The 14,670-nt window shown below is 28.7% G+C and overlaps 1 protein-coding gene across 1 annotated transcript in view; it reads right to left on the reverse strand.

The window, feature by feature from the left end:
* Positions 1–4,756: 4,756 nt before the first annotated feature.
* Positions 4,757–14,670, reverse strand: part of LOC129960408 (forkhead box protein P1-like) — a 308,702-nt gene continuing 298,788 nt past the window's right edge. Inside the window, exons 14-16 of the mRNA XM_056073826.1 lie at positions 11,750–11,831; positions 8,543–8,706; positions 4,757–5,972 (exon numbers count right to left, since the gene is read on the reverse strand). Of these exons, the coding sequence (XP_055929801.1) occupies positions 5,771–5,972; positions 8,543–8,706; positions 11,750–11,831 (448 nt within the window). The 3' untranslated portion in view covers positions 4,757–5,770. The remainder of the gene's footprint in view (positions 5,973–8,542; positions 8,707–11,749; positions 11,832–14,670) is intronic.

Genomic DNA, 14,670 nt, shown 5'->3' on the forward strand with positions numbered 1-14,670 from the left:
TAAATTCTTAGTTTGTTAAAAATATTTCTATGTAAAACTTTTCATGAGAATTTAGAAAAGTTATCAAATGAATTTAAAGAATAATTAACATGAAGAAATCTTACCAGTACTTTTCCATTTCTAATGATTTCATGTGATGTAATATACGGTTTGTATAATTGCAGTTACTTATTCAAAAGATTTTTAATTAATAATTTTAAAAAGAAATATCAACCTATAAGAAATAGATAAATGATTTTAATTCAATAATATAGTTTATATTTAGACTCTAATAATACAACTGTAATTAATATAATAATTATGAAAATGATTTATAACTTTGTATACGTTTTATTCACTTTTAAATTTTGTATGAATGATGAGTTAATATTTTATATGCTTTTTAAGATTTTATTTTATTTGTACAGTTGTGTACTTTCCTTTTAAATAATTAATAAAAATTTTGAAATGTTTCAACTGTGTCAATAAATATCTTTAAAATTTTGACAAATTCATCAAAATTTTTGTCATTATGCAGTGATTTTTCTCAATATATAGGATGTCCGATAAATCATAGATTACAAAATTATGGAAACAAGATCTCTAAGGTATAAAAACAAAATGTCTTTAATTACTCATATTAGAACTGTTTAAGGTAATAACTCTCAATGTCAGTTTCATGCTATGAATTTGCAAGTACTTGAGAAATTATCGATTAAATATCAGCTGCGATACACTGTTCTAAACTTTGCAAATTGTTGCAAGGCATCTATCTGATACACACTATCTTTCCATAAACCCACATGAAAAAAGGCTAGGGAACTTAATTTTGAAAATCATGTGACTATTAAGTAAAATCTTTCTCATTAAATCATCATCAGGCCATACATAACGCTATCTGTCGGACAAGGTGACGATAGAACAGGGAAATCAGAGATATCTGGGAAAAGCCGTGGAATTTAATCGAACCGGTCAAGTCAGGAAGATTCATAAAAATATCTAAAAATGAGCAAAAATTGCCGATTCGAATATTTCGCGTCAAGCATAAACGTGATCGGCGATTACGCACTATCGTTTTTCTACATCCGAAATCTAATGTTGCTAAAATGATCATAGCAACAGTAGCCCAGGACAGCGTTCTTTCAAGAATATGACGACTTTTTTGTTTCTCGTGTATGAAGTATAGAGAAAGTATTGTAATCATTAAAAAAAAAAAAATGAACTCGATATTTTGACGAATCTCCATACTTTAGACCTCTATGAGTTCGAAAAATACATTTTTAGCATTATATCTGTCTGAAAGAGATGGCTCAAACACGCTTTGAGCTAGATTGATGAAATTTCGTATATGGTCTTTACACCAAATTTGTAGATTCCTACTAAATCTTGAACAAAATCTGTTCAGAGATCGGAATACAAGTGAAGATTTAACAACTACGGCAATCGGAATACAAGTATTAACGACTACAAAACTTAAAAAAGAGCTACTTAATAAAAATTGTCACACAGGATTACCATTTAAAATGTAGGTCTGCATCAAATTTGGAGCCAAATTCGACAAGTGGTTGATCGTCTGCCGTTCAATACTTTTGCATGTATGTAAACGTTATAATTCAAAAGCACATTGACTTAAATATATCAAATTTACTATGCGACTGCAATTATAATTATGTGTGAAATTTTGGTTACAATCAATTGGGAAAACGTGTCTAAAACACTAATTCGATCTTCGCATATTATTAAGGAATTATCGCCAGGAATTAATCGCCAAAATCTCGCCAATGATGAAGCGACAGATTCGGTGAAAATGCTAAATTCATGGAAAAGTTAATATTTCGTAACTATTGTACGGCAATGCTATGCAAGGTGTTCTTTTGTCTTGCCAAAAGTTTGCAATTTTTTTTTTTGGCAAGGGTTGAGGGATAATACCTTCATTAGAGAGTGGCAGAGAAAGTTTTGGCGTGACCACTCCCACAGGTTGAAGCTTTACTGAGATAAGCTGATTAGTGTGGCTAGGAAATCAACAACCCTAATGAAAAATTCGGAAAGATCGGTTTTTACTCTTTTTATTTATTATTTTTCGTTCAGGAACTTTCATCCACGTTTTCTACTGTACTGAACTACTACTACTGTCTGTATTGTACTGTACTATTACTACTACTACTACTACAACTACTAATGCTGTACTTTCTACTACTGTAATGAATAATTTATTTCATGATATATGCTATCTTTGAATTCAAGACAAACGTCACTCGAGGTTAAATCCTTTCCCTCAAATTAAATTTTACTTCTAGATTTAATTTTAATCATCCAGTTTTTTAAAATAATATTTGTAATCATAAATAGGATTAAAAAAACTTATATTCCTTTATTAAAGTACAAGTTTTTGATCAAGGCAGATTCTTATGATTTGTTAAAGAAAAAAAGATTTGAAGTAATATTTTGGCAGTTTCTCTTATTTAAATATCATTGCTAAAATATATATGATTAGGTATGCATAATTATATCATTTTTATATTCTTACATAGAGCTCTAATAAGTTTTTGAACATAGATCAAAATTTTTATTTTTAACATTGCAAAGGGTTTTTTTTCATGCTTTTTAGAAATCTTACGCAGTTTTAGAAGCATTTTGTTAAAATTACCAGCATTTTTTACTTACAAGAAATATAGTAGACTGTTTGAATAGATTTTTTTATGCTGTTCCTTCCATTTTTTAAAAAATTAAATCTTCATAAATACATACTATTTTTACATATTAAATAACTGGCAAAAGGGTTTTTAATAATGTATATTGTACATATATAGTGATTCGGAGTAGAGAGAAAGCCAGGAAATTGATTTAGTTAGTAGTTGTAAATCAGGGGAATACAAGTTTAGTGAGGGATTTTTTTTTCAGTTTTTACGGCCATTCTGTCGGATTCTGAAAAATAACAATGTTGTGAAATAAAAACCGTATGAATATTAGTAATATGCATTATCGAATAAACACTATTATTTCTAATTATTCTTTTGCATAATTTTGTAGTGTGTTCAATAATTCTCGGACATCCTTTACTATAAATAAACATTTCAATGGTGAAGAATGATTTTAAAGCAGTCAATTTGAATTCATTAGTACAGTACCTTAACTTTCTAATATACTCACATTAAATCTACAAGTGTAATGAATCTAATTTATATGATTGTTCAAGAATATTAAAAATATTTCGATTTCTGTATTCCATTGTAAATTGTTTTTCTTCAAAAAGATGCCTTTTCAATCATTTAATTGATTAAGTAGAGTTCTCATTAACAACAGACATATTTTCAAGGAAAAATATCCATAATCATTAATAGACAGAGTGCATTTTACTGTTGTAAAATTTCCTTTTCTTTTATTATTATCAATAAACTAATTTAATTCTGAATAGTAACATGATCAAATTAATTATAATAAGCAAACAGATTTTTAAAATTTGTGATACTTGGAATTGACTTTCGCATTAATGGTATTTGAAATTTCATTTATGACTTTTGTATTTATGTACAGTTAGAAATGATACACTTTACTGAAGAAAGAACAACCAAGTGTATTAATTTTTATTAGAAAATGATGATTCAAGAGGATGCTTTATATTTTCTTTCTTAATGTTTGCTAATCATGGCTTATTTTTTAATTATGTGTTTTTTTCTCGTTATCTGATAATAGTTATAGAAAGGGGGGGGATTCTCTATTTACTTCATTAATTTTGATAGAATTTTCCTACAATTAAAAAAAAAAATTCTGAAAATTATGAGAGAAATTTTAAGTTAAAAGTTCTTCCTTAATTTAAAAGCTACTGCAAAAGTAAAAAAAAAAAAAAAAAAAAAAAAAAAAAAAAAAAAAAAGAATCATTTCTTTATTTTGCACCAGGACGGGCATATGAGGCGCACCGGTGTGCAATGCAGCTAGGCCCAATGACCATCAAGAATTAAACCCTTGCTTTACTTTTCTTTTTTACATTTTTAAAATCGAAAAACTACATATTACATATTTATCCTGTACCGCTCGCGAAGTTGGTGGGCCTATAATATAAATTCAAACACAATAAATTGATGTAAGACAATGTCCTTGCGAGGGGATGCGACAATCTACACATATGATCAGTTCTTGGTGACTCTTTACGGTTATAAGTGGCAGCTTTTTACCACATTTCCTTCATATACTTGGAAATGACCGTGAGGAATTTTTAACCGTTGTGCGTGGGGGGAGAAAGAATTTTTGAGAACCATGCAGTTGAAAAGGGGGGGGGGGATCCCGGACGCATGTATGATAGCAGATAACTTCCCACTAGGGCCCGTGTTTGATAACTTTAAAAGAAATAGTTTTCTCTTTATGATAGATGCAAAGACAATAAAGTTATACGTTCTGTCCTACAAATGTCATCCAACATGAAACAAGCATATTTTAATAAATACATTGTACATCAAATTTGTCCAATGTTTATTGTGAATCCTTATATATTTATCTTTGAGAAAATATTTTAAGGCCCTCAAAGATTTTTTTTTTCACCCGAACTCCTTTATGATATTGGCCTATCCTGCCTTGTAAGTTTTCGACTTTCACGCTGGAAAGTTCTTTAATACCTTATCTGATTGCAATGTTGTCTTTGTGATTGAGTTAATACAATATAACGATACACAGGAATTTATTTTCGATTTCTTTTGTTATATAAAGGAACATATTTAATGTCTTAGTTTATAAATTCTAATATCAAGAGACTTTATCAACAATCAGTAAAAGAATTTGTTGTCTCTTATAGCTTATAATTAATAAACTCTGATGCATTTGTAATTACTCACAATAACCAATATTTTTAAAACTTTTTAGCATATGCCCTCCATTCGAGTTTTATTTTATTCCTATATTACATGAACAAAGGTACTTTCACAGTTTTTATTGATAAGTGAACAAAATGGAATGTTTTAATGTTTATTTACAAAACTGATGATGATATTATTACAGATATATGGAACACAATATACGTATTTTTAGAGCCAAGTTTTGATTTCAGTTAATTTTTTAAGTCAATGGAAAAAGACATTTTCATCACAAGTTTCCATACATTTTAAATAGACTTTTAAAGATAAATTACTATAATCAAATAAAAATGTTATATCACACAAGATGTATTCACATTCTTTTGATACAACTGAAATTTGAATACATTTATAGGATATATGTACAGCAACTTAAAGATTCACGATAATGTATCACTTAAAATATTTCATTGAGTCAAAATTTTACTTTTCAACTTTTTCTTCATGGTTTGGATCACACTTAAAATCTATACAGGCTTAATGAGGTTAGTGCTGAACAACCTGTTTCTGAAGTACTGTACACTTTTATCAAGTTAAAAACCATTCTAATCTTACTCAAAGCACAAAGTTTGGCTATACTAGGCAAACAATACGAAGTTTATCGTTACACATTTGGTATGGCTTAGAACAATGATCTATGAGCTAAGATCTCAAGTCATTTACTAAAACCACATTGTGTATCAAAAGTTTGTTTGGACTTGAATAGTTTCCATAATGTAGTTAAACTGTTCAATATTTTCGTTTTCCGATCTGGAAAGTTCTACAATAAGGAATAAACATTTCAGGCTATTGTTAAAAGAAATCGAGTCAGAAACAAGTAAGTATATTCTGTTGAAACTTCACTGGTTGATGGAATACGTTTGGCATAGCAGGCTATGATACCTACTCATAAATATCCACACAGAACATTTCTGAACAAAAGAAAATGTGTGTAATTTTGCATTTATTCACTTTGAATTTGGCCTAGTTATAGATGATCTTGCTCTTGAAGGTGGTTGTCCTAAACATCCAGTATTTTGAGGTGTTGATAAATCTTCAGCTTCTTCTGGTCCACTGGCCTCTGCTGGTTCTTCTACCAAGTATCTTTCACCAAGATCAGTCATGTCTTCATTTGAAGGTTCTTGCTTTACACGTATTTTTCTTTGTTCACTAAAAAATAATATATAAGACGTGGAATTATTTATATATGCCAAAAATATTTTTGCTTTTAGACACCTTCAATTTTTTGTTGGTTGTTCACTGACATATTAAGACCACCCATAGAGTTTAAAAATTGGCTTGTCTGGAGGTTTACTAGTGGAACATAAATCTAAATTATTTTCATGTATACCAAACTTACCCTGGCTATGATGTTAAATTATAAATGCTGTTCATGCATTCATTAAATTAAAATGCTGTTCAATTAAAAAAAAAAAAAGGCTGCATTTTTCTGATAGAAAAATTCAAGGCTATTTCGAAGTATTTAAATTTACAGACAAAGTTTATTATCTGTGGTGAGCACACTTAATTGTTAAGGAGCTTTTATTGGAATTCCTGCTTGCGGCCTTATATCCGATTTAATTTGAGAGGAAAACAGCTTACTTTTGTTAATTGAATTCAAAAAATGATTTTATAATACTCCATCACCACAGAAATATATAAAACTTGGAAGATTCTATATATTTTTGTATTAAGGACCTCATATTTTTGCATTCATGAATTCTAACAAATGCCTCCCTAAATAACCCTGTTTCTTAAGTCGAAGGAAATTCACTAGCTCAAAGATTGTATACCCAAAATGAAAAGACTCGTCATTGTACAAAAAAATATTATCATTATACAACGTTTAAAATTAGCAGTTCTATACCAAATTCGTTTAATGATCATTTTTAAGTTCACTAATTACAAGAATAAAAATGAAGCAGAAGTGTGAATTCTTTGCAAAGTAATGGAATTAATGTTTTAACATCCGAATTTCAGCAATAAGTTTTTTTACCTAGTCCTTCCAGCTCTAAAATAATATTAATGTGATAATAAATCAAGCTATTTCATATTGTTTTGATGTTTAACTGATTTTAAGTTAAAAATTTTTGTATGTATATTTTGGTATTGTTTAAAACTTGCAGACACTTTGTATGAAATAATATACTATCGCTTATATACTTATTCCCAGCCAACCCTCATCAAGGTCTGCATACTCAAAAATATATTAAAAAACTTTTAGTTTTGTATATCTCCATGATATAATGAAAAACAATCAAAATGTATGCATAAAAAGCCAATGCGAGTTAAGATCTAACAGATTTATACGGCAATACCATTTATTTGTTGTGACTGTGAAGGGATTTTTTAAAAGATTGTTTTTGTTCGAGGGGAAGAAATGAGGATTTAAATATAATGTTTGGAAGAAATGATTTTTTTTCGGATCAATAAAAAATCTCCTTGCATTCATGACCCATATTTTATTGCTTTATATTGCAAGAAAATTATTTATTTTCTCTTCAAAGTCTTTAGAATTTTGCCTAAGTTCAAACTCCTGCTAATTTCAGCTTCAACAAGAATGAATGATAAATGGTTCAAACGTTCTTGCTAATAAAATGATCTTCTAAAGGTAGGTTTTGATTAATTTCAGCTTAAATTCTCTTTTCTATATTCCCATTGTGCTACAAAGCGAAGTTATTACAGACATGTTAGATATTTTTTGAAAGCAGTGATCTTTTTAAAAGATGGAAAAACTGCGTAAATACGTTGCAATGTTACAAAGGAAATAACTTCATTTGAACATGACTCCTTAAATAAAGCAGTTGCTGTGAATGCACATACTGTAAAGAAAATGCTGAAATTCTTCTACAGAATCCTCATCTTGCATATCTGAGGTATTCTTCCTTCATATTGCCACTGTTATTTCTTCGTCTATGGATATTTTCAATCTCTAACCCTAATTTTTCTTCTGGTATAAATTTTTTTGATTTTTTTAGTTTTTTCAACTTTCTACCACTAAATGAAGTGTTCCTTCTTCTGGGGTATGACTGTATACTGACAGTTACGTATCTTATTACATTGGACATTTACACGTGTTGATGGATACCTCCTTTATTGACGAGTGACAAAATTAGTTAGCTTGTAATAATGACTGCTGACACTTACAACATTAAATCTACTACTTTTACACTTGATGGATGAGAAATTTTCTCCTAAAGATAGAAAAAAACCTGAATCTGACATTTTAGTATGGCTTCGTTATGACTCATCCTCTTCCACTACAAAAAAAAATTAACTACAGGAAATAACCTATAATAGTCGTGTCTTAAACAAACAACTTATGATGTTTTATGATTATAATAATGATTATTGTATAACATAAATACGCACTGCATGTTCACGCCATATGGAGAGTAAATTATACTATAAGTGGTGGAAGGGCAATCAGAAGCAGTGGGTTCAATTGGCTTGATGTTAACTCTGACTAAAATGAGCTTGTAAATCCTTTTCAATGAATGAGTTAACCCAAAACTTTTAGCTCATTGCCATGAGTGATAACACCAATTTTGTAGGCCTAAACATAAGGTGAATTCTAAATTTGTAAATTTTATCTTAAAGGGTTTGTTTTCTAGAAGGGTAAATTTTATAATAAAATTCAAAAAGTTTTATTCCTATGTGAGCAATAATACATTTGCAAAAATTGACAATTGAAAAACATATCAATATGAAATTACGTGTTAAATAAAAGTTATGCTTACTTTACTGTTAAACCGTGACAGACAAGGCTAGAAACAAAGTTTTCTGCATCTGTCAGAGCGCATGATGAGACATTTCCTGATGTTGATATGGCATGATGTGTGGGCGTCATATCGCCCAGTGAAGTAATACTACTTACATAGTTGGACATTTTATTCGAGTTCATCTGTAATAGAATATAGGAGTGAATGTTTCTTCCACTGTTATTTCTTATAAGTCGCTTACGTATTAGAACAAAGATTTTTAAAGTTTCTAATTCAAACTTCAGTTTATTGATTTAACTTGATGTATAAAACCTATTATAGCTTAATAAGGATAAAGCTATTAATGCTTTTATCATTATTTTTACATGTAATAAATAAATGTTAAAGAAACATGAATATAAATAGACGAGAATTATAAAGTGCAATAATAATCAAAATGAAAAAAAAAACAATTTTTGTTCATTAGCTGTTTTAATTAAAGATAATAATAACAAAATATTTATAATAAATTTTGTTTAGTTTATTATTAACACATTGACTGTCGCGCTGAATTTCTTACAATGTAAACTATATGACCCCTACGACAGTCAAGGTGTTAAAGTATTCACTGTCCTTGAATAATTTCGGATACCAGAAAAATAAGTAAGCGATTCAGTGTTAGTTTTAAGATGTTATAGTTGTATAACAAGAATTGATATTTCTCCTATGCTGTATCACCTATTGAGACATGGTTTCATTGCATAAGCCATTATACGTGTGTAGGATTTTAAGGGATTAGAGCTTTATTTTGCATTCATGAATTTGTGTGGCTTCTTTCCAAGGCGAGGATTTTTTTCCGTTACATTTTCATCATGCCATTCGATATGTCCAATCCTTTGGCATATAATATGACAGTGCAGAATCGTATACAGCTACCTTCAGTTAGAAAGCTTTAGAAAATATTTGTGGCCATGATTGTTATAAACTGATCAATCCTTAGACACGCTTGGAGACTTGTAATTTCGAAACGAAAAATTTAATAATTATTAATTAAAATCATTGCTGAGACAACTGCAATGGATATCATTGGCTTTGTCTGGTATAAATTCAGGTTAGAAAAAGCTTTTTTTAAAAATTAAAATGTATTGGTAGTTAACGTCTATTTGCAGGGCCACTATGGCTTGATAATAAGATCTGGGCTTCGAGCTCTGAGGATTGCAGTTTGGAGACTCAGTTTCATTCTGGTAGACATTAAATCTGTCGGTGAGGTTCAAATGTACTCACGTTAGTGTGATGCGAAACTTTGATGAGTAAAATGCAGGTTTCTTCCTTGTCATCTGAGCCAAAGAAAAGAAAGTCGCTACTTTAACATAACTCTTATGTGTGTGTGAAGTTTTGCCTCTTTTCCAGAGTTTTTATCGACGCTAAACCTTTTATGTGAGATAATAAAATAACTGTTTTTTGATGATTTTCAATTGGCAGTTAATTTGTCATTATGCCTGATAAATCATAAGCATTAAAATTGGAGTTTGCTCAATTTAGTGTTTTTCAAATTTACAGAAGACAAAATCTTTGAAGAAATAAATGAGCCATACGTTTAATCTATTAAACATTTTTCAGGATTTTTTCTGAAGTATTTGCTTATCTAACTAATTTGAGATGTTAGAAAGCATTGATAAGTGAATTCTGCATGGAATATTTCTGAAGTTTATGGAAACAATACTGTGAATGTATATATTGCTAAGGAGGAATTTGGCCTCATTTTAAAGTTGATATAGAAGCATCAAGATTTTTAAGAACATGCTTTTCGATTATTTAAAGGAACTTTGATACGGAAATTTTATGAATTATACCCGTACCAATCGTTTCAATTTGAAAAATCAAATGCAGCGACCTTGATGAAAATATCAGTGATGATAACAGACATTAAATTTTTTTAGTTATAATTTATATGTGAGCTATTCACTTACAGGATGTTTAGAATTTACCGAAAAGACTACCGAAACACTCACTAAACAATCCATTCTTTATCCTTGTACTTCGAAATATCATTAATCAGTTTTATATTAATTGATAAATTTTTATTGTAAATTATTAGTACATTAGAAATATAAAATATATGCAAGGGAAATTAAAAATTATATTTAAAACAGTTTTGAATACCACTTTGTACAGGATAATTTATTGTAACTTTTTCTATATAATTGGTAAACAACTGTTTTTTGAAAATAAATCAAATAATTTATAGTTATGATGGAGAAAAAACATTTAAAACATGCATGCCATAAGGGAAAGAGCAGTAAATTTCTTCAGAAATTTAATCATCCTAATTCTATCTTCATTTAATTCAAGCTTAATAGTTCCCTAGACTTTAAAATAGTCTTTATATTCGTCTTATATATTGTAGTTTTCTTATGTAATAACACACTTTCATCAACTAATTTCCTGAAGGAAAAAATGTCATTTTATTCAGTTATGGAAAGTTTTATTCATGTAATTGAGGTATTCGTGTCTTTCTTACTCGGATAGTCAAGATCCGTTGTATCATTGTTTGAATTGCATAAAGTTGAACTTTACATTTTGAAAGACTTTGAAGGTTATTTTGATTAATAGTTATTATTTTAATCTCATTTACGAATATAAACTTCCATAAGAAAATCTTGCATCCTTCTGGTGCATTTTGCCATTTTTCTTAATGTTATTCGCAGAATGGCTCTCGTAAAGATTGCATTATACTTGAACCTTTGTGGCTAAGAAGATTTCTATAAAAATGTATTAAACCGATGCAAATTTTTGATTCTGTAACTGAACATATTTATTTCGCTTTTCTTGTGTTTTGTTTTCAAATTTAATTGTAAAATATCTATGCCTTAAGCATTTCGTCAATTTTCGCGATTTTATTTACTGTGCATAATCATAGAAATGAATAATCTGTACATGAAGTATGAAATGACTGACTTAACGTTTGACATCTTTAACTAATCTGGCATTATAGATAGCTTAACAGCTTTAAATTGGTACACGTCTTCGACATGTTAGAAAAATTGTTGTATGTATTCGAAGTGAAATTAATTTTTATCGTTATGCTCAGAAGACAAAAAAGATTTCTTATGATTGACATGAACTGATTTCCCTTACCCACACTTTTACATAAGATGTAAAATAACAATTTCTCAAGAAATGCCGTTTGCAAAAGAACAGTAATTCCACGAATATGTTAACATTTTTTTTAAATTACATACATACCTGAGCAGCATGAAGTGAATCTGTGTAGCCTTTAGAGCAATTTGGGGGACTTTGGGCATCTTGCAAACCCAAAGAAAGTGTCCTGCAATCGTACAGCACAAGTGAAATTAATTTAAAGTACAGAAATTCTACTACGATAATTCTTGGCATATTTCAAATGATGATCCTTATAAAGATAAAACTTATTTAAATAATAAAGACTTAATGCGATATTATTTAAATAATTAATTTTATTGAATTGTTGAATCACTAACCCTGAATAAGTAAATTTAAAATTAAAATGTTAAAACTATATTTTTATAATGCAATGTTCTATTTGTTTGTAAAAGAATAATTTCACACTCTTTATTCTTTGATTTTATTATTAAATGCTAAGTTATACGACTGAATTCCATTGTTAGTTTGTCGGTTTAATTTAGCTAACAAAAACTATTTTTTGAAAGAGTAAAATATATAATAAGCGAAATTCATACAATTTAAAATTGTGTTTATTTAAGTAATAGAAATAACTGATTTTAAAGGAATTATATTTTTCTATCAATTAAAAGTGATTCTAAAATTTTAAAAACAAAGGAAAAAATCTTTATCGCAATTTAAATAAAAAAATATCCTGATAGACTAACAAATCTTACCTAAATTCTTACAGATTTTTGAATTGATGAACAATAAAATTACAATTTTTCAGATTTACTTATGTTATATTAAGATTTTTTTAGCATCACTCCAGAAAATGCAAGTCCATTCAGAAAGCGTTCAAATATCCAACCATGCCAATGTAAATGATTTATATTAATTAAAACAGCAGGAATTAGTTTAAACTAAAAATGACTAATAAATACTAAACATCAATTCAGAAAAGCTCAAAATTAAAATATTTTTTCAGTTATTAAAAAATTAGTTTTCAGTATACCAATAAAATCAATTTTTAATTAATACGTATATTTTTTATTTATAATTAAAACACGATACAAAAATACTATTATGTTAAATCCTTTTGTTATTAAAACACCTTTCTATACTATAACCGATCGGCTGCTTTCTATATTATATTTTTTCGTCTATGGACAAATATTCATTAATTTATAAAATCATTAATGTTCTTTTTTAGAATTTTAGTGACTGCTTTCTTCAGTTATTTGCCGAAACATACCTTTGGAGTAAGATCTTAGCGTTACAAGTTGTCATAAACATTCTGTAGACAAAACAAAATTATTTCATAATGAAATACTAAAAACAAGACACAATAAACAATAATACAAAACACATTTGCTAACAAATACAAACATTTTGGTAAGTGCTTAAGATCCATTCCATCTATTTAACAGATTTTCCCCAGAATAGTTTCATAATTTTTCAAATTGTAATGCATTTTCTTATTTCCATCCAACAGATGAAATTTTAAATTGTAGAATCCAGTACTTGTATATGCTAAATTAAACTTTGTGATGATAGTGTTCGAGACGTTTGCTAAGTTCCTTGTTAAAAAGTTTGGACGCTACTTACTATAAAATTTTGCCCATTAAATTTATTGTAGAACTTTTGATTTTTTTTATTAATTAGAAAATGACATGTAGAGATATACTTTTTAGAAAAAGAAATCTGAAAGATAATCTATCTTATTTTTCACATTTAATAACATCTAATATAAAAAAAACAATGCGTAAAAAATTGTTTTTCTTATTTAGGCTGGATTATTAATTTTCTTTTCTTTCTTTCCTTTGAATAAAATGTTTTAATAATATAGATTGATCATACTAGCTTGATTATCTGCATCTATTATGGCTTTTAATGTTTTTTTTTTGGGGGGGGGAGTTTAAGAATTTTCTAGCATTTGCAGAAGATCAACCGAAAATTGTTTTAACAACAACAATAAAATGCTTTTCCGTTGGACAGTGAATCGTATAATAAGAAAGATTAAAGTGTTTTTAAACTGTGGTCAACACTTTATTTTTACTTTCTTGTATACGAAGTTACAAAGAGAAAGTATTGAAATCGACAAAAAATTCGAACTCGGAAATTTTGTCGGAATTTCCATGTTTCAGAACAATCTGCATCCGAAAACAATGTTTTTGAAATTATGTATGTCTGCCTGTCAGTGAGTATGACAACTAAAAAACACTTTGAGCTAGACAGATGAAATTTGGTATATGGTCTCTATTCCATTTTTTTTTCTGTCAAATATCCAACGAAAATTATTCAAAGGAAGTCTGTCTGTCCGAATATCCGAATATAAATGAACTCGATAACTTCAAAACATAAAGAGCTAGAAATATGAAATTTTTTACAAAGATTTATCATCTAAAGTGTCGATATCTACCAAGTGCGGAATCAAATCAGTCAAGGGATAGACCGTTTGCTTCTCTGTAATTTCACAAGCACGTAAACGCAATAATTCAAGAACGCACTGACTTAAATATATGAAATTTTGTACCTACGATTGTAGTTTTACACAAAATTTTTGGTTTAATGGGTTGAAAAAAAGACATCTAAAATACATATTCGGTTTTCTGGTACTTTTGTATTATCGCATCCCAGCGATGAGTCGCGGAAAAAAAATTCACTAAAGATCACATTCTAATTGATTTTTTCATAACTATTATTCGTCAGTGCTATACATTTAATAATACACAAGTACATGTATTAGAGTATGAGAGGGAGTTTTGTGTTTATTTTGTTTGATTTATGTAGAAATAGTGCCTTTATGTTAACTTTTTAATATCCCTGTTTTATTGTATTCTTGTTAGCATTACAAGTGAAAATTATGAAACTATTTCTGGACATTGACAACATAACATATAAACACGGGTTACCTGCAACAGAAAACGGATAGTACATAAAGGTGCAGACAGAAAAGAGGAACAGAGCAATAGAGGAAGAAAGCAGGCTTACTGTGAGACAGGAAAGTGCTCGTTCGTTTCCGG

The sequence above is a fragment of the Argiope bruennichi genome, chromosome X2 (assembly GCF_947563725.1).
Source record: "Argiope bruennichi chromosome X2, qqArgBrue1.1, whole genome shotgun sequence".
Taxonomy (NCBI): domain Eukaryota; kingdom Metazoa; phylum Arthropoda; class Arachnida; order Araneae; family Araneidae; genus Argiope; species Argiope bruennichi.